Source organism: Ixodes scapularis, unplaced genomic scaffold (assembly GCF_016920785.2).
Source record: "Ixodes scapularis isolate PalLabHiFi unplaced genomic scaffold, ASM1692078v2 PGA_scaffold13__105_contigs__length_92229423, whole genome shotgun sequence".
In the NCBI taxonomy this organism is placed as follows: domain Eukaryota; kingdom Metazoa; phylum Arthropoda; class Arachnida; order Ixodida; family Ixodidae; genus Ixodes; species Ixodes scapularis.
In genome coordinates this window covers 72,657,484-72,681,627 of record NW_024609839.1, presented here as the reverse complement: position 1 = coordinate 72,681,627, position 24,144 = coordinate 72,657,484, and the positions used below count along the sequence as shown (strand labels likewise).

Below are 24,144 nucleotides of genomic sequence, written 5' to 3'. Positions count from 1 at the left end.
TTTCAGCGCGTCCGATGATATATGTCTTTTGCAAGAGGCCGTCAATGCAGCACCATTTTCCAACCGGGCGAAGTGGTGCGAGGTAGCCGCGAACGTAAGTTCGGCCACCGGCAAAGATTTCACACCGCGCGGCGTGATGGAACGACTAGACCTCCTGCTGACCTATTTCCTTCGGGAGGAAAGGCACAATCTCCGAAAGTAAGTCGATCCTCGAGGTGCTACGTAATAGAGTATTATCACTTGCTAATAAGTGTTGGCGCTCTTGACTCAGGTCCGGCACAGAGGAACAATACTCTGAGAAAGAGAGACTCCTGCAAGATGTCGCAGAGCTTGCGCGGGAGCTGGGATAAAGCCCAAAACGGTCCTCAGGAAAAGGACCTTGTGCGCTCCAAGGAAAGTCTCGGCGCAACCACGTGCTCCGGCGCGAGACTCCGCTAAGGCGGCGAGAGACGTCGCCGCTCTGGAAGGGTTCAATGCCGCGACCCCAAATGACGCCGCTGAAGGTGGGGAAGTTATCTGACAAGTGGGCACGTGGTCCATGGTTTACTTCTGTCTACTTTATGAAGTACATTCCGCCAATTTATATACTCCTCAAATAAGATTTGAGTAAAACCCTAAATCATTATTGGCATTTCTATCCTTGCGTGTTTTAAACGAGGTATACAGCAGGGGTGATTGCTAGAAGCTAAATGTACAGCTAATAGGCTCAGCTGTCCACAACATTTTTTTTCCTTATCGGTATTGCGGTGTCCAAGCCACCCCCATCTACATAAAGATTACGTCACGATGCGCAGCTGTATCATTGGTTTTGCTAAAGCTACTTTTTTTCACTTGAGTTATTACGAGTCTTTTGTTGTCTCCCTACAGAGATTTTAAAGAAATATAATAGACCTGGTAATCACATCGATCTCATTAGTTACTGCGCCATGGGCGATATGTTGTCCCATGTGCATTAATCATGTTTCTAAACCCAGGCGAGAACAGTTCGGGACTTGGTGCGACAGCATCTGCAGCAGACTTGCTGGAGCAGATATACAATGTGGCAGAACACCAGGATGCTGTAGAGGAGCCAGCAAATTTGAGCCAAAGCATGTCCAGCTCTCAATCCTCTCTCGACGAGCAAAGACCCAGCACACCTCATTTAGCCCCACCAAGAGGTTAGTAAGAATCACGCTTTATTGGCTGGGTGAGGAAATCCTCTGTACTAGGTTCAAATCGTTCCAATATAGCGATCTTTGAAGGAACCATAAAGCAATTTTCAAATTTGTTCGGAATGGTTGCACAAAGAAAATCTGACTAATATTTCTGTGCCACGTTCAGAAAAAGTCCTTCATTCAAAAAAAGTTTTACTGTGAACTTATTGAAATCCTGCTTTCGGGAAAGCACTTTGGGGCTGATGATGAAACGAAACAGTCTTTACATCTCAATCGAGACACGGGACAGCACGCCTTTCGACTTGTAAAACACAAATGATTTTATTCCTGTTAAGTTTCGAGTTGCCGGGCCGCCGGAAGGGAAGAGAGGGACAGCAGGAAAGGGCAGTGTTGTGGGAAGGAGCTGGCCTCCACACACGGTCGAAGTTTTTAGGCCACTGTCTGTGTCGTTGACGTCGCCAACTCAGACGCTAGGAAAGCCGCTTTTCTCACCGACAACAGAGGCGAAGGCGACGAAATCTTGTTACGTGCCTCCTTCAATGCTGTACGCTTCGATATTTTCCTGCGCATAACAATGCGCTTTGCTGGCTCCTCATCCAGAAACTGTGCAAATATTCCCATTTCATCAGGCTGCTGCATCTCCTGTGTACTGTCTGGTTTCTTTCTTTATTGCACTTTATTATGTAGAGGCAGGTGTTAACTTCTATTATAATATTCTATGCGAGGGTTATAAGTAAAAAGGTAATTGATATATTGTGTTAAATATTGGAAACAACTCAATTTTTCAATTTCCTCATATCTCCGGCAACATTTATAATGGATTACCGTTGCTACATTCCGTATTAAAATTTTTTCTTGTTTATAATGGCAATGAACCATGTGAGCAATGCCCCTAAGTATCTGTATGCATGGTATCTGGTAGCAGTTGGCCTCTAGCTACTTAGAGAAGCCTTTCAACAGAATGTAGTGTGGTCTTTATAATTGTTTCTTGTTTTCTGCAGGAATGCAGAGACAAAATGCGGCCACACTAAGCTACTTACGCCTTCGTGGGAAGCGCGAATTGGACATCGAGAACAGGCGGCTCGCACTTGAGGAAAAAAGGCTTGCATTTGAAATGCAGAAACATGAAGACGAAATGCGTGAAAAGGAATGCAAAAGACTAGCCAAGGAAGAGGAGGAAAGAACGGCTGCGGCGCTCCAGGATGGCCAGCTCAAGCTCATTCAAACATTAATAGCAAAGCTGGATAAACAATAAAGCAACTAGAAAACCGTACTTATCTTTATCGCAAGGGAGACAAAGTGTCTGGTAATTACATCGACTCAGCCTTTTATTGAAACAATCTATACTACATATCGAAACAGAATGGCCAAAACCAGCAGGGGCGGATCAGGGTTTCTTTCCAAGAGGGGGTCAGGCCAGGGGGCGGAGGGAGAGAGCATGCTTACACACGGCCGAATATATGGCCCTAACTAAGACGTACGTGCTATCTCATTATGCCATTGTCCAATGTAATTGCAGGAGTGAAGATTGTGTTCGACTGCATTCAGCAAATCTCATTAAGAGTGACTTCCGGCTGCAAATTCAAAATTCTAGAGAGGGCAGGACATCCTGACTCCCCCGTGTGTCCGCCCTCTAGAGCCAGTAACAAAGCAATAAAACGGTAGAGGTGCTGAAGAGTTTGCGACAGTTAATCATGGCGACAGTTCCCCAAGATGGAAATATTTTAGAAGGATGCAGAAAAGAGGACATAATAGCACTGCACCTTCTGAGGATGTTATTCTGTCCTTTCTGAATCCTTACAATATATATTGCAGTCTAGGGAACACTGATTGATTCATTATTTGATTAATTATCACCCTTAAATGTCCACGGGGTGCTTTACATAGGGGGAGGGGGCAAAACTCGCATGTAAATTGAAACAGAAACACACAAACTAGGATAGCAAACACACAAAAAAAATTAGAACAAATTCAGAAAATGAAAGCAGCTCAAAGAGAACTTTCGATTTACATACGTAGAAACACAGCGTTACATGCCGCGCAAAATGGAAACAGCGGACCTGAAGTAGAATTGAAACTAGAAAGAAAGGAACACTTGGTGTCCTATGCTATACATTTACATGCAAGTGCATCTATATACACCAAACATAACATGAAGTTTACGAATCAGGGGAAAGGGGCACAAGGTAATCATCAAGGGCGGGTGCCTCGACCTCAAAGAAATTAGACACTTGACTGCCGTATAGGCATGTGTGACAATTTGACAGTAGGGTGGCAACCTTATACATGCGCCCAAGTCTTTGACGCGACATTTTCTGGTTCTTGTGGAAATCCACAAAAGCAAAATCTGCGGCCACCTTCCCAAACCCCCACTCGACCGCCTGGCGGACTGTACTCATCCTCTTGTTAAAGAGAGCTTCGTGCGGCAGCAGGCGGGAGCCTCCAAATGGCTTGAGAAGGAGAGGCCGCAGTGGGTACGCTGGGTCCCCGTAGATGACGTATCTTTCACCGTGGTTGATGGCTTGCAAGTTGTCATAAAGGGCGGTGTCTTTGAGGATACCTGAAATTGGTTATTTGCATACTTTTATTGGCACTGAACATCCAAGACCAAGGCCTCTCTTACATTTAGGAGCGACCTTAGGAGCTTCTTAAAAAAATGGAAAGTGAAACTCTTATTCTCTGATATCCCGTGGAATTGTTCTACTTCATCATTTGAGCTGTGTGAAACCATTCTTTTGTCATATACTGCTTTAGTTTCTTTAGGAATGGAGGACTACACCCATTCTCAAATTTGTGTTCGTTGAATGGAAAGCTGTACACTGCGGGACAGGGCTTGCGCTGTATTGCGACTCCCACCAAATAAATATATGGTACAGCGATGAACCCCATCGGCCTGGTTCCTTGGATACAACGCTTATATCGTGTTCAAAGTAGGTTTCAGCCCTTCATGCCATGTAGCTGGATGCTTATGAGTAATACTGTGGACAATGCTTGCTATTTAGATATTTGTCTACTACTGCGCGAACGAACGAACAATGCTAAGGTAACCTAGAACTAGCTGCGCACACTCGCATAGGGTCGGTTGTTATTGTAACCTCGTGCAAAAAAAAAAATGTGCATGGAAAGCATCAACGAAAATCTGAGCACAAAGAAGACACTTGCCTGCGTCATGTCGTCGCCCATTAAAAGGGCCATCTAATTGGCAGATGATGCCGTTGGCAGACATCAGTGCTTGATATTTCTGCACGTGGTGCCGCTTGTGTCCGGAGAAATGCTCCTGTTGCCCCACCGACGGCCGGCAGATATGTCGGGCAGTGCCGTCGATGAAGCCCCAGCAGTTCTTTAACGGCGCACCTCTCGCATGCACCGCCTGCAAAACATCGCCCGGAAATTAAGGTTGACAGATGCACAGCGCAAACACCTGCAAAAGGCCGGCGTATTCTCACCTCGGAGAGCTTCTTGAGGCAGGGCACGTCAAGCCACTTGTGGTTCGTCAGGTCTGATAGCAGATGTCCAAACTGGTATTCTATATGCGCCATGACAGTGCTTACTACGCTCGAAATGACCGAGCTGTGCCGACCGAACGTTCTTTCTAAATCGCAAAGGCGATTGGGGTACGCCAGCCTTCGCAGGGTCATGCACAGCGCCTCGTACCCCGGAACCCTCACTCGCTGGGCGCTTTTCACCTCGGCTGGAATTGTTAGAGCTGCCACCAGATCTTCTAAATCCATTTTTTCAAATCTAAAGCTCCTTTTGAACGTCCACTCGTCCATGTTCGGAACATCTACAAATCCGTGCTGCCCAATGTTGCGTCTGGGGACAGGCTCTGATTGAACAGAATATATCGCTTCAATCTCCGGCCACGTTAGCTCATTTAACAGTAAATTGTCGCCCAACACGCTGTAGCGCGCCATCACACCCGTGGAAGGAGCCGATGATCCGAACCGAGGCTGCTGCAGGTTACCTTCGACAGCACCACGTTGCACCACGGAGGTGAGCACACGAGACGGCGTCGGCTAGCCCTCGACGGATGCGTTTGGCTTGAGGCGCGACCAGTATCCAACAGCTTAGCTGACAAATTAAGTTACTTGGTCGTATACCAAGGAAGTACCACTATAACTACTCGTAATGAGGAAAATATTTTTTAAAAGTGGCTTTTTATGCGGCATTTGTCCAAATAAATGTACCGCTTTAAAAACGAACCACGCCGGTATTCACTATCATCATCATGACTTTTTCCAGCCGTTGGAGAAAGAAGAAACTTCCATAGGCGCGGTCAGGCGCGGTTACGGTATGCTAAAACGTTCTTTACCCGCTACGCTCTCGGTCCGGTACCGGCTCGATGGTCGCGGTCGCGGTAACCCCGGCGGTCGCCCGGTACGCGGTAAGCTAAAACTCTCTATTAAAAAGTAAAGACGTCAAAAATGTTCAAGCTGGCTTTTTTTTTTTTTTTACTTTTCCCTTTTATGACGTTATCCAGCACAAAATTCCAACTAAACGACAAAAAAAAATGAAAGCCGTTTACAACTCCCTGTAACGCCGAATTAGAGCGCAGCTCTTGAGGAGGAGGAGGAGGAGGAGGGAATGGAGGGGGCTATGTTGGCTATCCCCCCTCCTCTCCTGCTCGGCTGCAATTTAGGGGAAACTTTTCCGCTATATTTAGCCGGCAATTTTTTCCGCTAAATTTAGCGGGGAATTTTTTCCGCTAAATTTGGCGGGGACAATTTTTCGCTAAATTTAGCGGAGAAATTTACCCATCATGCACCGCACGGTTACGCTGACACCACTCAAGCCGGAAACGGGCGTTTAAGAGCTGCGCTCTAAAACGCAATTCAAGCATTATTTGAATATTCTGTAGGTTAATCGATGAACTGCCCAGTCCCGATATGCGTTAAGTTAGGGCGAATGGTTGACGAAAGCTCTCGGAAGACTCGCTAGCCCTCCTCAGTAAAAGAGTCGCTGCGGCCGATGCTGTCTGTGTCGTGGTGTGGGTAGTTTGTTAGAGTTGCAGAGTCTACTGCATTTGAATAGAATAAAATTTAGCCACACATTCATAATATTATCCTCTTGACATCCGCGGCCCTCACTGAGACAATCGAAGCTGGTGAACCCACACCACCGAAAAGGTCATCTAATAACACGCACGCTGCTGCGTTGCTTGTTTACACTCGTTTATACCACTCGTGGCAGATATAGTAGAACAGCTTGTTTCACACATTTCTTTTGTCCTGCCAACGAACAGTTTTGCGGATCGTAAACAGAAAAGGCACTTTCTCCTCATCGCAAATTATTAGAGTTGTTCCGACTCCGAAAAGCGTATTCACACCATGTCACAGGAAAGGGAAACATTGGCTACAGCGGAGCTGTTTACTCATAGAAACTAGCAATATCACGGTAATACCAATACAACACTAACGTTTCTCAATGCGAAATATTTATTACTGCGAAAGCTAAAAGTAGCGAGACAAAAAAAAATGCATAGAACCTGCGATTCCACAACGCACAGTACCAGCATAATGTAAGTATCCGGTTGGAATTTCTTGTTTTGTTGAATTTCCCCGCTGGTAAACCAATATATCTCTTTTAATATAAACAGATACTTAACATAACTAATGCAATTCACCTGGAAACAGGCATCCGTCGTGGTAATCTATGCTTCCCAACATCTGCCCAGAGCAGACGACGCGTCCAAAGAAGCGATTATCTAAATTTAGGCCGTACGCTGGTAGCGCGGTTCGATCTTCACTGAAGTACCGAACAGTACCGCACCATTCTCTGCTAGAATCGTTTTTCCACCTATACTATGCGACAAAATAAGCAGAAGAATCTACACCACCTCGCGCGCGAACGTGGAGAGCCAATGGGGCCAGCACGCTGGCTCCTATCTCCACTTTGATGGTGATGATAGCGCGACGGTTGCGCCAACTATATGGTTCCCAATAGAAACTTGCTGAACGTCATCGAAAACCACTAAATCAGTCATTTTCAGACAGACTTGGAGCGTGTAAGAAGCGTAGTAGTGCATTAAAGTTACCGCTCGTGGAGCAGGATACAAGACTAGCGGTTGCGTTAACGGGCCCGCGCAATTTTTCCGTCTCTTATCTAGCCCCAGCCTTGTACCTGATCCACGAGTGGTAACTTTAGTACACTACTACGCTTCTCACGCGCTCAAAGTCTTCCTGAAAATTACTGATTTAGTGCTTTTCGATGACGCTGCCGGGCTTTTTAAGAAACATTCAGTGGTGGAACTGACAAGTGGCGACATGCAGCAGCTCTTGTAGCAGGGAACAACAGGTTTTGGAGCAGAGATTCCCACTCTTGAAGCAGACAATTTTGACCCTTTCATGTCAGAAAATTTAAAACAATCTCTTTAAAAGTTAGCCTAAAACAAAAACTGCAGTTGTGTGAGTGTTGGGAGACTATTTAAAGTGTCGTACCCACAGGGGGTCCTGGCCGCTACAGATATGTATTTATTTATTGAACATTCATACGCGGGTAACTTTGCAGATGACTCAATTAACCTATTAGGAGTACCGATGGCGTCTTCCCTCTGTGTTTGACGTAAAAAGATGTTTGTGGCTACTTTGTAGGGTTTGTGTCACGGTGACGTAACAGTCACGAGTTCGATATCAAACGCACATTTTTTTGCTCAATGTGTCTCACTCTGCTCCCTGCTTAATAGTAGTCAGGCATGTGCAAATAATGAATTTTGGGTTTGAAGCAAATTCAAAGTGTGCAGTGCTTTTGGTCGAATTTTTTTAATCAAACATTGGACAGCAGCTGCGTCCTTCTCCACGCCTTTCACTACTGTTACACCACGCTTCAATCAAAATTCAGCTGAACTCGCAAAGGTTGTTCCCAAGCTTCCAGTGGTTCACTTGTGAGCTCCGTTAAATTTAATCTAGCTATATTTATAGACTGTGGCCTCAGAAAGTCCAATACCTACATTGGGATGGCAACAAAACGACATATCTGACATAAAATTAAACCTATAAAGGAGCCCAACCATACCTAATTGAGGGGATTTATAAATATTCTTGCTATATGCCATTATTTTCTTCAATTCTGACTAAAAAAAAAAAAAAACAAGCACAAATAATGAACAAAGGTCGTTAGAACATCACTGCCTAACATACATTCTAGCATAATAGCCATAGCCACCGTTAAATTTTGAAGATTTTACTGCAATGATTAGTGATGGGCGGAACTTTTTTTTGAATCGAAAATTCGGCGCCGAATCTCGGGATGCGGCAAACCCGAACTGAACTTTTCTAAAGGTTCACCAAAAATACATTGTTACCAGGCTCAACGTTGATATTTAGTTGTTTTTTTTTCTTCTGGGGAAAACGATTTCAGTTTTTTTTTTCTTAACTTAAATGCAACATGTAATGCATATTGACAAAATTATTACTAAATAAGGTGACATTCTACAAGATAATTGTATCAGTGTCGTTTTTGTGTTTACTGGCAATTTTAGTGACTCCTTGCAGAAGTGGCGTGACCACGAGGTTGGGTAGAAGCGAGCGTGACACAGTCACGAATCGCGCTGCGGGAGTTTCGGTTTTGAGGCCTCATCAGCGCAAGCCTGCAACTGTGTGTACATTGCTAAAATTAAGGCAATAACGCTGCGTTGTTACTTTCTCTGGGAGTCACCGTTTTGTGCGGGAAAACAAATACAACGGTTGCCGAGCCTTCACCAGAAGAGATAACAATATTAATGTAAATATGCATGTTTTTCGATTTAAGTCAATTTACGTCAGCTTTGCATCAAAGTGTGCATCCCATATACGCAACGTCTTGTTTTAAACATATAAAACGCCGTTTTCTGGTGTTTTGATTTTAATTTAATTTAGAAGCATAAAACCTCCGTGTGTGTCCGTCTGGACACACACGGACGTTTAGGAAGATGTGAAGAGTTAGGAATGTCGGATGTGCAAAGTCGAGCATGATAGTTCTGTGTTTAGTTTTATGCGGGTAGATGAAAACAGAAAAATAACGCTAATTAAAAAGCAATATTGTCTTGTTTTGGTACAAACTACTTGTGAGCCGAAAACAGGATTGTTATAATTACGAGGAGTGCTTTAATGTAATTGTAAGACAATGTTTCAGCTACCTTACTGCAGCACCGGAAAGGTCAAATGAAAATCACATTATCCACGATGTACAGCATCATTTGTCCCTTGCGCAGTGGATTGCATCAATTGCTGGTCGATCTTCTATTCTTGAGGCAGAAAATATTGAAGAGAACCACACTCGCAAAGGCCCATAAACGCACAGTTACCCTGTTGCTTACTCCACACCTCGCCGTAACCGCTGGTTGTACTACACTAGAGAGTTTTAGTAGATCGTTCCGATACCTCCGATAGCCCCGATAGCGATACTATGCATGCGCAAGGGAGGTGGTGGCGGAGTATCAGGTATCGTTATCGGAGTCATCGGAACGATCTACTAAAACTCTCTACTGTACGATCCGCGCGACCACACGGCGTCCATTTGCAATACATGGCCTCGTCGCGTTCTCGCACGTGTGCAGACATTTGCTGAATTTCTGCCGAATCTTTGCCGAAGCTTTGCCAAACTTTCCTTCAAAAGTTCGGCATGTGCCGAACTTTGCCGAATCTGAAGTTCGGCAGATTCGGTCCATTACTAGTAAATATCAACAATCACAATGTTTCCTTTTTGGTTTTTTAATACACCCTACCGCTTTAAGTGTTTTTCGCCTAAGTGCGCGGCTGCGCTGGGGCCAAGCGAGTCGCGAGATTGCGGTTTTAGCTTTGCGGGTATTGCTTCTCCGCAGTGCACCGGTGCTTCAGGAGAAGCACACTCAAGGGGGCTAACCCGCCGCGATCAACACTTCGAAAAGTACGAACATCGCAGTTAATTTTGAAGCGGATATCGAAAAGCTCATTATTTGAAACTATTATTCGAAAATTCGAATATTCGCGCAACCCTACTCTTCGCACATAGACAATAAAAAAAGAAAAAAACTGCACTTTTTTATTTTTAGAAGCATCGCCAACAATACCACGTGACAGACACCTTCAGTTTCCTTTTCAACAACAGCTCCCTTTTGGCGCAGACATGGCGCAAATAGTGCACAAAGACAGCCTTTGTAACAGCATGTACCACGTTATTCGTTCCGGCGCAGTTTGGCGCGAATGGCGCAGCAGTTCCATCACTGAACATTTGCCGGACCGTTTAAGTTTGCCGGATCGTTTAAGAAACATTTAGACAGAACTACGTCGTAATATCTGACGTGTGGTCTTCCCAGGTGTTACAAAAAAAAAAAAAAAAGCTGCACTGTTTAAAAAAAAAATTAAGCAAAGTTACTCTTTAACAAAATTGTTAAAAAAAAACAAAAAAAAACAAAAACAAAAACAGAAAACGCGAAAGCTACATTAATGCGGTTTGTGCAGGTGAGTTCTGCGGCCAGGAGGACATATAGTATACAGCTTTTCCACAAGGGCGCAGCCATCTTAAATGTCGTCAATTCTGGTATACGTTAAAACATCGTTTTGATCTCTCCACGCCACTTCAAGGTGTTCACGAAAAATACGTGATTGTGACGCATTCTTGTTTGGCCTCAGCAATATTTTTCTCGCATATTCCAGATTGAAATGTTTTATTATATTTTCGTCCCGCATACCAGATACGGAACCCACGTGGCTGAGAACGACAAAAAAAACAAACAAAAAAAAACACATCTATAGGAGGCTAATCGTAACGATCAGTCAGATAATTAAGTCACATTTGCTAATTAACTTTTAGAGCGCAGCTCTTAGGCGCCCGTTTCCGGCTTGAGCGGCGCCGCCGTCCGCGTAACCGCGCGCGTTGCATTATGGGATGTTTCCCATAATAACGTCCCACGTGACGTCACGTGTGACGTCACGAGGAAGGAGGAGGAACGTTTTTCCTCTAAATTTAGCGGAAAAAATTCCCCGCTAAATTTAGCGCAAAGATTTCCCCGCTAAATTTAGCGGAAAAGTTCCCTGCTAAATTTAGCAGAGACATTTCCCCGATAAATTCAGCGGAAACATTTCTCCGCTAAATTTAGCGGGGAAATTTTTCCGCTGAATTTACCAGAAAATGTAGCGAAAATTTCCCGCTAAATGTGGGGAGGGGCATACCCTCCCCTCCTCCTCCTCAAGAGCTGCGCTCTAATTCGGCGTTACGGAGAGTTGTAAACGTCTTTCATTTTTCAATTAGTGAAAATAGACACATTGTTCTAATTAGAAATTTCGTACTGAGCGTCGTCGGAAACCACTAAATCAGACATTTTTATAAAGACTTTAGGCGCGTGAGAAGCGCAGTGAATGCCCTGAAGTGACCACTCGTTGTAGGAGCAAGGTTACAGGTGCGATAACGCGCCCGCGTGATTTCTTCTTCTTTTATTACAGCCCCCCAGCCTTGTACCTGTTGCCCGAGTAATACCTTTAGCGCACTAATACGCCTCCCACGCGCTAAAAAAAAAAAAAAAAAAAATTTTTGGATGACGTTTAGCAAGTTTGCCATTGAAATCATGTGTCTATTTTCACTAATACAAAAATTTGATTGACAAATATGATTTATAGCCGGTTGATCCTTACGGTTAGCCCCTTATTACTATGTCCCCCTGTCCGTATAACTCACCTGCACAAACCACATAAGTGTAGCTTTCCCGTTTCTTCTTCTTTTTTTTTTTTTGTTTTTCAACAATAGACTTTTTTCAAAAGTCCGTCAAGCAACATTGGCGATCACCATTGCTTGCTTGCGAAGCGCGAGATTGGATCCGAGTTCACGCCGAACGCTGACGCAGAGCCTCGTGTCCAATAAATGCTCATAGGTGAGCAAGCAATGGCGGACAGGTGTTGGCGCCAACTTTTAAAAAGGGTCTATTCTGTTCAACTTAAAAACACCAACAACAACAACTGCACATGAAGGACAAGAGACCATTTTATCGAGACGTAGACGCTTCAAACGCCAAAACCATTATATCTTCCTTCAACAACCAAATCTTGCCAGAACTATTTGGTGCGGCGAGAAAACAATGCGCGAAATCCCCCCCCCCCCCACCCCCTTTCCATCCGCGGTATATGTTTAGCGCGAAATATTCAAATTATATTTAAAAGAAAGAGCTTAATTGGAGCATTACCGATGATTGAAAGATCATAAAAATATATTGTTGCAGAGAGGCAGTTAGACAATTAAAAGAAAATGTATTTTTTTTCTTTTTTTAAATTTTAAATCGCCTCTTTGCAACAGTATTTGACGAAGTTCAGCAAGCTGTGCTGTGTGACCTAATCAATATATTTTATGATCTTTAGATCACCGTAAAGCTGAAATCAATCTCTTTCTATTAAATATAATTTAAATATTTTCCGCTATACATATAAAGCGGAACATTTGCCCGAAAAACGAATATTTATAAAAACTTGCAAGTTTGAAGTCGATTTTCTAAAAAAACCCAATTTTCATTTCTTTCATTTTTTTTTATTTACAGTTAAGTAATATCAGGAACTAAGAACAAAAATTTTATTATATTGTTTGTATGGCTGCTATTAGGACTCGAATCTCACGCTTTGAGAGTTTTGAACGGGACTTCGCATAGACGCTCAGCAGAGCAGAATTTTGACCTATGTAAGGTTTTCTATTTAATGTTAGTACTTACCTCAATATCTGAGCGTAAAAGTCAGTGAAGCAACAGTATTTATCCTAACAATATTTATTTACTTGGCACTGGGGTGATTTGCAAGGCGTGCAAGCTTGGCCCTATGTATTGACGGAGAAGATACGTATACCATCTAGACTCCCGGACAAACTTAAGTCAAGAGGGACAAATCTAAGTAACGCGGCATGAATACCTGAAAATACAAATGGAACCTAAACACATGACTAACACATCTGAAGCCATACACGTACGCTACGAAATGCTCGTTATTTTACGAGAGTGTCCGTATGTGCAAAAAAATGAACCGTACTTCCTAAGCGCCAGATACAAAATCATACACATGTGTATGCACTGCATATCTGTTTGACAAAAGAAAATATGACAATCACATATCAAGTTCGGTATTTCAAACTCAAATCCGAAAGCAAAAGGCCCCAGAGGAATTCTCTAAGGATCTGCATTCCCCCGTATTGAGAGGAAGTAAGCGCTGCGCCCGCACTTGTGGATACGGACTACGGACTTCTAAGTAACTTTTTTTAAGTACACTACTTCAACCTTTATTAATGTTTATGGTTGGATATTGAGGTAACTGCCAACGATAAGTAGAAAACCTTACATAGGCCGAAATTCTGCTCAGCAGAGCGCCTGTACGAAGTCCCGTTCAGAACGCTCATAGCACGAGATTCGAGTCATAATAGATGCCATACAAACAATATATTACAATTTCCGTTGGTAGTCCCTGATGTTCATCCATTTTCTGAACTAGTACTCGGATATGCAACAATCCGGCCCACTGAGTGCCGGACAAGCATGGGGCATTAGTAATATGAAGTCTGGGTGCAACAACATGGCCGCGCCCACCTGATACTAGATTACCTAACTGTGAATAAAAAATAAAAGAAATAAAATGTCGAGTTTTTTAGATAATCGACTCCAAACTTTGCTAGTTCTTCGAAATATCCGTTTTTCAGGCAGATGTAGCGCATTATATATTTATTGCACAATATCGAAATTATGCTAAAAAGAAAGAGCTCAATTTGAGCTTTAGGGTGATGTAAAGATCATAAACATATGTTGATTAGGTCAGACAGCACAGCTTGCTGAACTTCGTCAAATATCGTCCCAGAGAGGCGGTTTGACAAATAAAAAGAAATACATTAAGAATGTTACGACCTAGACGATTAATTAGCATAAATAAAGCATATACCGAGATTGTTCCCAAAAAGTTATATTGGTGTAGCGCAAAAATAAGGAAAAGGGATGGAGTGAAATATGGCACCCCCGATAAGCTGGAAAAACGACAGTTTCCGCCCTGGCCCCTTCAACGGTCCATAACTCGAAAACAAAAAAATCCGACGAACTTGCCGTTTGCGTCTTCTTTTATTATAGGAGTTACCCGATAACAAGTATGAAAAAATAATCAAAAAGTTGAGAATCAAATTACCCATATATATATTATGTGTGCGCGCGTGTGTGTGTGTGTGTGGGGGGGGGGGGGGGGGGGGGGCACGGTGTATACATTTTGGAAGTACAATATTATCAGATTTTATTTAATTTAGAACCATATAATTTAAACCACGCTTCCTCAAAATAATTTTCTTTCGTCACTAAATTCCTTTCTAAACGTTGCAAACTAATTTTTAATGCAACCACACCAGAAAAAAAGAAAAGTAATTTAGTGTTTATGTCGTAAGGTGCAATTTAATTGAGAACTCTTTATTTTCGATGTAAATTACGTCATACTTTGGGTTGGAACAGGGGCTAATATTATATTCATTTCTTGGTTGGTGACCCAAATATTTTCGTATCATACATCAACAAATCAAAACGTGAATCACACGCAAGTCATATAATAGTAACGATCAGCACGGAACTACCGGCGAACCGCCGCCACCAAGCTCGCACATTTTTACTTTTTCTTTTTTTAGTTCTTCTGTGGGAAACTGCAACCGGAGTTGTTCTCTGCCCGTCTCGTTCACCGAGTGCCAAGTCTGGCCAATCGCCCCTCCGGCAGACTCCAGACGAATTGTGAACGGTCCCGAGGCCATACCAGAAGTGCGATGCACCAACAACAAAGGACGTCTACACGATCTCGAAAGCCGTTTGCCAGTCGCCCATCGGCAATGGCCTTTTCTTGTTGTTTAAAGATACCCAAGGCGGCAAGCCCATGCAAGACAAAGCCAATATCCTAGCCGCTAGAAGATCAACCATAGACGTACTCGAAACTCGGTCGATCTGCCCGATTCTCTCCGCGCCGAATTTTTGTGTGCGATTGTGTGCGTACACACACTTTTTTTTTTTTTTTTTTGCTCGAGAGGAGCGTTTTGTGTTGCTCATCACGACTCGATCACTCATAGATCTTTATTAATAGTTCTTTTATAAGTAAAAAAAAGCACTCTGGAAAATCGATTGTAGCGACTAGTGACGCAAGCAACAGCGTTCTTTTTAGATTTTTCTTCTATGGGACAGGCTTGATTTAAGTCAATATTGTTAAAACAAGCGTGATTTAGCTCACATTACAAATCGTTTTTTTTTTCTTCTCTTAGATCTATGAAAGCAAAAATTTTGAAAAGACAAAGGCCCCACACACGCTTTCATTTCTTGTCTCTTTGACGGAGAGGTTTGTGTGTGTAGGCAATGCACATCCTGTCCGTCCATATAAATAACCGCCTTCCCCGCTCACATTTACTCTTTCGAACATTTTTTTTCCCCTTGCGAACAGAGATAAAAAGTGTCGATTCCTTGCGGTATGTTGCAATGCGCCGACAGCCGAAACGCCGCACACTGTTCCTCACAAACTGCATTCGTGTTCACCCCTAAGCTGACAGTGCGGTGGGAGCTGAGGGCTCGCCGGAAGAAAATAAACTGCCTCACTTTCATTTCCGGATTACCCGCTGCCTAAACCTTCACACAACACGCCCCTCTCTCTGCGCATGGGTATTGGGCGTTTTCACATGACGTCAATCCCCTACTTTCTTTGAAAGTAACTAAAAAAATTATCAGCAAAAAAAAAAAAAAAAGAAAAAAAAGGAAAAGGAGGCGTGATAACACATACAAGCTTTTGCAAACTACCGATTTGAGGGTGTCGTGTGATCAACACGCGCCAGACAGCTGATAACAAAATGGTGGACAAAATTACGGCGCGATTTCTGCCGTCGCGGCGCTCTGGCCAGCACCAGCAATTCTGCGGCACGAGCGCCGCGACGGCAGAAAATCAAAATCGCTGCATGTGAACTAGGCTTTAGGACGGTTTTAGGGGCGAAGCTCCTTAGGGGCTAGCCATGTCTGTATGTCCGTCCGCCGTCGGGTGCACGTGCTCCTGCTCGTGAGCTCACGCGCTCACGTTCACGTGAGCACGTGCAGGGGAAAAAACAAAACAAAACAACAACCGCATCTCCACGAGGTAAATGATGTTGATTGGGGCGAAGGTCTGGTGGTGCTTGTCTGCGTAGACGGTGAGCCGCAGCATGCCGAGCCTTTCGTTCGTTTTCATCCATGTCAGAAAGAGAATGTGTGGTATGGAACCTGGTTATATACGCATTTGAGCATTTGACCGCGGCGTGACATGGATGAAAACGAACGAAAGGCTCGGCATGCTGCGGCTCAACGTCTGCGCAGACAAGCACCACCAGAGCTTCGCCCCAATCAACATCAATCACCACGTAAAGATGCGTTTTTTTTTTGTTTTTTTTTTTCGTATGACCAGTGTTACAGGAAAGCCGTACAAGAAACATGGCTCAGGCAGTGGGGAGTTTTAGGGAACCGTTTTTGCACATTCGATAAGGTACGCACTGCGCATGTGAGTCTTCTGCGATAGCGCATGCGCAGTTCGTACCGGAGGGCCCATCGTATACTACCGTATCGGATGCGCAAAAACGGTTCCCTAAAACTCCCTAGTGTCTGCATGTACGATGTACTCGCAGTGTGTGATCTGGGCATGTCTCCGCTTCTAGCGCGAGCTTTCTGCCTTTGAGAACACTTGGTCACACGCGCAGCCCAAAAGAACGGGGAGAGGCAACGACCGCGCGCTCTCCGCCTCACCTTACGATGGATCGCAGAGGACGCTCCTCGTCCCAGCCAATCCAATGCAGCGTGTCTGTATCACGCGACCTTCGGGAGGCATGCGTTACGCGATGCTGGAATTTATATATTTTTTTCCAGCATGGTGTTTTATGAAGACACAGGTCATGTGCACTATACTATATCTCGGGAGTTGTGTGCAGCAAAGGCATAGGCGCGGGCACATGGCTTTAAGATTTGCTTTCCTTTCGCGAGTGATCGCGAAAGAAAAGCACATCTGAAGGCCATGCGCTCGAGCCTGTGCTTTTGCTGCACGCAACTCGTGAGATGGAGTGTAGCATTAACTGCTTGCACAGTGCAAAACAAAACACATAAATGTAAAAAAAAAAAAACTGTGATTGTTTTTGTAGCGTAAACTACACTGGCCGAGGTTGAGCAGCTTCGCGTGGCTCCTGGAGAGCCGTGCTGCGCATGCGCGGGGAGCAGTGACGGAACGGGCAGGACTGGTATGGCGCCTAGGTCAGTCCCCGATGCACCCGCTCGAGATCATGGCTCGCGCTGTCCGGTTATTCTGGGCGGCAGCCTGGTTGCTTGATACATAACGACACGGCGCACAGCTGGCCAAACCAACGACCGGCATCTGGCACGCCCCAGCGGAGGACTGAGGATTAATTTGGACCGCCTGGGGATCTTTTGACGTGCAACCAAAGGCTCGGTTACACGGCGCCTCCTCCACAATAGGAGCGGAGAAGCTCAACTCATCAGATCCCGAAGTAGTCACATAATGCGTATACCGTGTGTGTGTAATTGAAGCAGCAGTAAGCACGATAATCAAGCTAATCCTAGACAACCATGAAAGCTAAGAATAACCAGCTGAACCTAAGCTTACGCTAGTATGTCCTGGCATAGCCAAGCTAAGGCACTGCATTTTTTTTTGTTTGTTTAGCGGGGAATAAAGAATGCGAGATTTAATTTTGGTTTTGTGCCGACGGTAACAGAACACAAAATTTAAAACCTAAAAATTCCGTGTTTTTTTTTTTCCAGTTTCCTTTAGGAGTTTCTGGCTGGTCAGTCACATCTATGGAGGGGTCGCGCGAAGACACGCTTGGTCCAGACGTCCATCGTCGCCACGCTTTTATCTTATTTAACCACCTTATTGATTAAAATTGCCCTTTACATTATATCAGTCCTTCAATATTGAACAAAATTTGGTTGTACGTTCGGACAAACAATGATCCGAAAAGTAACCCCCATTGCGGGAAGACGGAAAAAACCCGGAGCCAGAACTCTCTAAAACCCTAAACATCCAAACTATATAAAAAAAACAAACAAAAAAAAAACAAAAAAAACAAGGGGTTATTTTTATGCAAACGGAGAGAACTGTCGGATTAGCACTGGTACTAACAAAAGACACAAGAGAAAAAGAAAACCACCAAGGCCTTTCCGAGCGTGTGCACTACCAGCCTCAACCGGCAGTTCGTTTACGGTTTTCTTTCAGTGCATAGCAGTAACACGAAGATGTAAGCAGTACGATCACAACTGATTATAAAACTGCTTCCTTGTAACTTAAAGGGCAACTCCGCTCAATTCCGAAAACTTTAGGCTTACATGTGATTCAAATTCACAAAGCACTACCAAACAACTCTACGTCTTCGGTTTCGCGAAATGTGGAATATTATTTGTGTAATCCTAATTTAAACATCAGCTGATACCGAAACTTCGGTTGCGTCAGGCAACATTGGTCTCGGGTCGTCAGAGTCATGGCCACGTCACGTCGAACCACGTGGTCTTGTGACGTTCGGGGGGGGGGGGGGGGGGGGGGACAGGACACGCGACGCGGGCAGGTCGCTTCGCGTGGCGTGGACGGTGGTGGCCCCGGGGAGAGGGGGAAGGGGAGAAGACGAAAACGAAGGGGAGCGGAGAAACAGACTGATAAGCGCGCAGGGCAGCGCAAACTAGCGCATCCGCGTTACGGTGATCACGTGGACGCCGTTCAGCCAACACCGGGAGGAGAAACTCATGACGTCATTGTTCAATTTCGCTCCGAGAAGTAAAAACAAGCAAAACGTGAGAATGACGTAGTCATGCCTCTGACGTAGTGGCTCAATGTCGGCTGCTCCAACTCCGTGGCATTGACTGCGCCTCCAGCCGCACTCTAGAGTTGGCAGATTTCGGCGACTTGGCTCGCGTGAAGGTTTGCTGGCCAGTTTATTAAATATATAAACGGAATTAGATCGTAATACTTGTCATGGAAGAGGACTACATAGTTTTCTAAATATCAAAAATGAAGCAGAGTTGCCCTTTAAAAAGAAAAAAAATTCCTTACCTTGGGTAGTGTGAAAGGAGACACGTCAGAAAATCTTTGCTAAGCTGGCACAAGCTATATACTCTCCAACCAATACATCGCCAGTCTTTCATCGCTTAACCTTGATCACGGGAGGTAAGACCGGCAGTCAACGAGTGTAAGAACAACAGGCCAAGTGTCTTCTGAACACTTGGCCTCCAGCACACGCTTCGCACCTTCCACTGTTCTTTGGCTGCACGAGACATCGAAGTACTGCCAAAGGTAGAAAGCTCACAAACGAGGTGGGACGACTGAAGCTTCTTCGTGCCATTCACGCCTTGTTACCGACGAGACTTTTTTACCGAGAGAGCAAGAGAAGTGGGCAAGGGCTGCCCCAGGCTGGAAGTGGGTTGCTGGGAAAGAGAACTGGACGGCAATCACGAAATCACATTTCATCGGTCACCGTCGCTTTTGCACGTCAACGGCAGACGGAAAAGGTCAGCTTCCGCCCCCACTCAGCGCGGCAACAGAACCCGACCCACTCCAGAGGGTGCTGCAAAATTAAAAATTGCGCCGCCCAAGAAAACAGTCTATACTTCCAGCTTCCACCGCTCCATCGGCTAATTCGCCCTTAGGGTCCCTACCACCCACGCATCAAAAACTGTCACAAGTGGTCACAGACGACACTGCAGAAGCCGGAGCATCATGCTGTCGTGATGCGGCCGGTCGGTCGTAGACGTTCCGGCAAAAAGCACGAGTGAACTCGAGTGCTGCTGGCCTCTGCCGAAGCTCCCACGCAATGTCAAGCTGGAGAGGGACCCGAAGCAGAACAGACGTCTGCAACATTTACCTCCACCGCCGTGCCACCACTAGAACCGCAGCAGGCAACGACACGACACTCCGACGACGTCATCAGGCGGAAATGGGGGACCATTTTCGAGGATGCGCCAAACACCCAGGTCGGAGATGCGTTTCTAGGCTCCGTGCTACTCCCCTTCCCTCGGACCTGAGCACGAGAACTACAGACCCACCATGAGAAGACAAGAGCCCGACGAAGCGACACAATAGTAAAAGTTCCACTCCACGTTTTAAAATAAATGAACATGATACTTTTTTTTTTATTTCTCTGCAATGTTGCTTTGTGACAGGATGAAACTCTCCAATGGAATGGGGTGTATGTGTATGTTTGCGTGTGGTTAATGATGCTCGCGGCAGCAACGGCAAGGACGCAAAGACGGCGTGCGCGGAACAATCCACTTTTGCATATTTCCGTCCCCGGTCGCAAACGACGGCGGCAATCGGCATGTCGCCTGCCGATCTTTGATCGGTCAACGTCAGGCCGCCCACCCCCCGTCCTTAGAAAAGTTGTACTTTCGGGGTGCACGGGACATACGAGTGGTGTACCGACGGCGACGCCATCACGATGCTCGGTTCCCAAGAATGAGCCATCGTGCAACGGCGCGTTCGAACTACATGACAAACGGAAACAATGAAGTGTGTTGTTGGGGGGACGGGTACGGTCGGTTCCCAGACGTTCCCGTTGTCCTACTGTGTGTCAATCAGTCGTTTAAAAATGTGGCAATGGTAACAACGTACGCTAGTGGGAACACGTCTGAAGACCCACTGTTCTCGTACCTATTTACAACTAGGCCTTCTTCAACATCAGCCAAGGGACAGTACTCTGGCAACAATGACTTCCATCAGCATTTTCTTTTTCTCACTCCCCTTTCGTCTCGTAATCTAGAAAAATGAGAACAAAAACAAAGGCTGTACACAGAGACGGCAATGATCGAACCCATTTTCCCCCCTCTTGGGAACAGAAGGGAACAGCAGACAATAACCCCACGACCCTGACAACCAGTTTCGATGCAATGTTACGAGTCAAGCTTGTGTTTTCATGCCACCTACGCCTCTATTTATCGCAACCGTAAAATCTCAACAAAACAAAGTCGGTGTTTTTTTTGTTTTCCTTTTCCCAAGGATATACTTTAGTGTATCAATACCTCAAATGCCTGCACCCTTATAGAAACTTACTTAATACTCTTTTTCATTATATCAGTCTTAACTTCAAAAGGTTCTACGGCACACAGTGCGGCACAGTTAGCACGAACATGACAGTGGCGCCTTTCTCAATTTTACGAAGATGAACACTAAATTTCAAGCCTAACCTGGTGGCTCGGATTAGTAAATTCTAGCACATAGACATCTTCAATGACTGCATTCCAAATCTAAAAAAAAACCAGGAAGAGAAAAACAAATCATGACAATTCCTTCTTCATGCTAAGTGCGCCAGCACCGGGTAAAACAAAACAAAAGCAAACCATATTACTACACAATTTTCAAGTCTAGGCAACACAGAACTTCCTTTTTCCCTTCTGACACAAAAACGTGCGAGCGACAACGTAAACAAACAAAAAGATTAATTTCGGTCAATTAAATCGAAGAGCCTAAGGGACCAATCACATGCTTCAAAACCGGGAAAATACTGAGACTGAGTTTGCGCCGCCGCCTTTCCGTCGAGTCTGGGATGGTGGTCGTCGGCGTGCATCCGGATTGGATTGGCTTGCTTGAGCCACTTGTGGAGCCGTGTCCGTCTTTTGTCCCGTGCCGTGCCTTGCCTTGCCCTTGTATGTCCCGCCCAGGAAAAGTTTTCTCAGAGCCGCGTTCGAATGTAGACTGCAGATGCATCGTGTTCCGCGTAGCCGTGCTTTTTGGCGTGCTTGAAAACCTGCAACCGGTGACAGACACAGATTTTTTTCAATCTAGGTCAAGGGAATTTTAACACAGGTGTTTAAGGACTGGGATTCCCAGGGAAAGTTAAAAATGACAATCAGTAAACAAAAGATATGAATTGAGACAAAACCTTTACAAAATCTTTAACACACAGTACTTCGGATAACAATCTGTAAATAAAAAAAAAAGTAGTACATGGAGATGAAAGAATGAATTCCTAAACGTGCCCCAACAGGAACCGAACCTACGACCCCGCCATTTCGAGCTCGCCATTCTACCACCGCGCCAATAAGTGAGTGGGCGCAAAGCTGGCTGGCCGTGTCTCTGCCACAGGAGTAGCAACTAGCTGTTGTTGTGCGAATTCCGGCATTCCAACAGTTCGAGAAGAAACAAGAAATCCAAGACGTGCCCACCATCACAAAAAAAAGGACAGAGTTCGGAATAAAAAGCCCACCTGGCACTGTCGATTACAAGTCCTAAGAATGCCGCGGAAACACATCCTGTGTATACAGAATTTATTCGTGGGATCAACATAAATCAAGCATTTCTTTTATGGTCATTTCAAAAGTAACTGCTAAAGTGTTCCTTTTCTTCTCTTTTTTTTTTCTTTTCAGTTGGTTGCCATGCACTGAACTTCAATGCGTCGTGAAGTCACTAATAATGAAGCAATCTGAAAAAGTACTTCCCACACTGCAATTTGTGCACCTTGCCGCTTCTAGCCTCTAAAATTTTGGTTCAGCAGAGTTAATCCATACTGATTTATAAGGTTAAAAGCACAAACAGAAACGTAGGGTACACCCCTGACCTAATTTCGAGCTGCTGCAAGAGCCTTTTTCAAGAAATAAAAAGTATTAACCTACAAAGGTGCAGCCAGACAAAGAAAGATAAAAGAGGAGTAAACATGATTTCCGATTTCCGTACTGGCATAAAATATGCCCCAACATGAAAAAGAAAGCCAGTAGCTATGATGTAAAGGCTCAGCACCTTGCAAACTCTCTCAAAACTGTACTATGCTGACACAGCAGAAAAAAGCACGTGTAAGAAGCATGCAGTGCAGTATACTGAATGTGTCACCAATGTTGTATACAAGATACTGCTAAGCCATGGAAAAGTTTACATCGGGCAAACTGGAAACTGTTTAAATGATGGAGCACGAAAGCATAATCTTTTGTGCACAACCACGTGGGAGGCAGACCACTGTAAGAGATGCATGCGCTGGCGGTAAACCTGTTTTAAAATCAACAAAAATTAAAAAAAAAATAAAAAAGTCACGAAAAGATAAAACAGGGAGAGATATTATGGACGCCTTTTCTATCAAAAAGACAGATGACGAACATGTTGGTGCACCTTCTCTTTACCTGCTTCAAAAAGAAGCGACTCTTTTGAATGGCTGCTGGTAAGAGTGGTGATTGGCTCAGAAGCAAGTTGGGCAAACGAGTGTGCATATAAGTGACGAGGTTTCTAATAAAATTATTTGAGTTAGCGTCTGTCCTGTCGTCTTTGTGTCTTTTATTGTCCTTATTTCCGTTCGCGCTTTTAACCTTTTCATTCGGTCTGATCAATCGCTTGGCAGGATATTTTTCATTATCCCAAGAATTAATTGACTTGCTGAAGTAACAACCACATATTTGAAATCAGCATAAAAAACTGAACCAGGTTGTGCAGTTTCATTAGCCGCGGACCTAGAAAATCAGTTTCCATGGGATAGGAAAATTCTCCTCACCCCCTTCCCATATCCTCCTCTCCCACAGGTACCTTGTACCTTGATCATTGGAAGACTCCTTTTGTTGGTTTATCTTAGGGCTGGATAAGCCGGGAGCTTACCCCGGCTTATCCAGCCCCAAGATGCAGCAACAAAAGGAGTCTCCCTGCTGTCAAGGCAGCAATTAGAGAGGGGGAACTGGAAGAGTGGCAAGGAGGCTTTTCCTACAATGCAGAAAATGATTTTGTAGGTCGGCCTTTAACGAAACTGTACAACCTGGTTCGATATTTTGTGCTGATTTCAAATATGTGGTAGCCCCCCAAAGTGCAGCAAAACTTTTGTAAATCAAACTTTAAGTTAAAAAAAAAAAAGAAAAGAAAAAAGGGCAGATATAGTATTTACTGGCATAATGAATGCACTTGCATAATGAACGCACCTTCCACAACGGGCATCAATATTTGGACTTTTTTCTTTTTCTCGCGTAATGAACGCAGTTTTAATTTTCGGCTCCGCGAGTCTTGAAGCCAATTTTCTTTTGCTGCCAAGTGGCCAGGCCAAGTCAAGCCAAGCCAAGCCGCTCTAGCAATGACTCGAATTGCGTGGT

The 24,144-nt window shown here is 44.6% G+C and overlaps 2 protein-coding genes across 3 annotated transcripts in view; both read right to left on the bottom strand.

Annotated features, from left to right (window-relative positions):
* Window positions 1-3,313: 3,313 nt before the first annotated feature.
* LOC121835457 (protein ALP1-like) lies at window positions 3,314-5,095 on the bottom strand. Its single transcript, XM_042289674.1, has 3 exons — window positions 4,601-5,095; window positions 4,317-4,524; window positions 3,314-3,714 (listed from the first exon to the last, which is right to left on the bottom strand). Exons 1-3 carry the CDS (start codon window positions 5,066-5,068, stop codon window positions 3,314-3,316), a joined length of 1,077 nt encoding a protein of 358 aa, XP_042145608.1. The 5' UTR covers window positions 5,069-5,095.
* A 15,096-nt stretch (window positions 5,096-20,191) lies between these two features.
* LOC8039788 (putative oxidoreductase GLYR1 homolog) overlaps window positions 20,192-24,144 on the bottom strand; it is an 82,631-nt gene continuing 78,678 nt past the window's right edge. For both annotated transcript variants that reach the window (XM_042289946.1, XM_042289945.1), the window contains one exon: window positions 20,192-21,833. In XM_042289946.1, coding sequence (XP_042145880.1) covers window positions 21,759-21,833 — 75 coding nt within the window. In that variant the 3' untranslated portion in view covers window positions 20,192-21,758. The remainder of the gene's footprint in view (window positions 21,834-24,144) is intronic.

Excerpts from the sequence above, each read along its gene's own strand:
- LOC121835457 (XM_042289674.1), bottom strand. The coding sequence starts at position 5,068 with ATGGCGCGCTACAGCGTGTTGGGCGACAATTTACTGTTAAATGAGCTA. Across the intron at positions 4,525-4,600 it reads GCCTCAAGAAGCTCTCCGAG|GCGGTGCATGCGAGAGGTGC; the intron begins GTGAGAATACGC and ends GATGTTTTGCAG. Across the intron at positions 3,715-4,316 it reads TGGGCGACGACATGACGCAG|GTATCCTCAAAGACACCGCC; the intron begins GCAAGTGTCTTC and ends AACCAATTTCAG.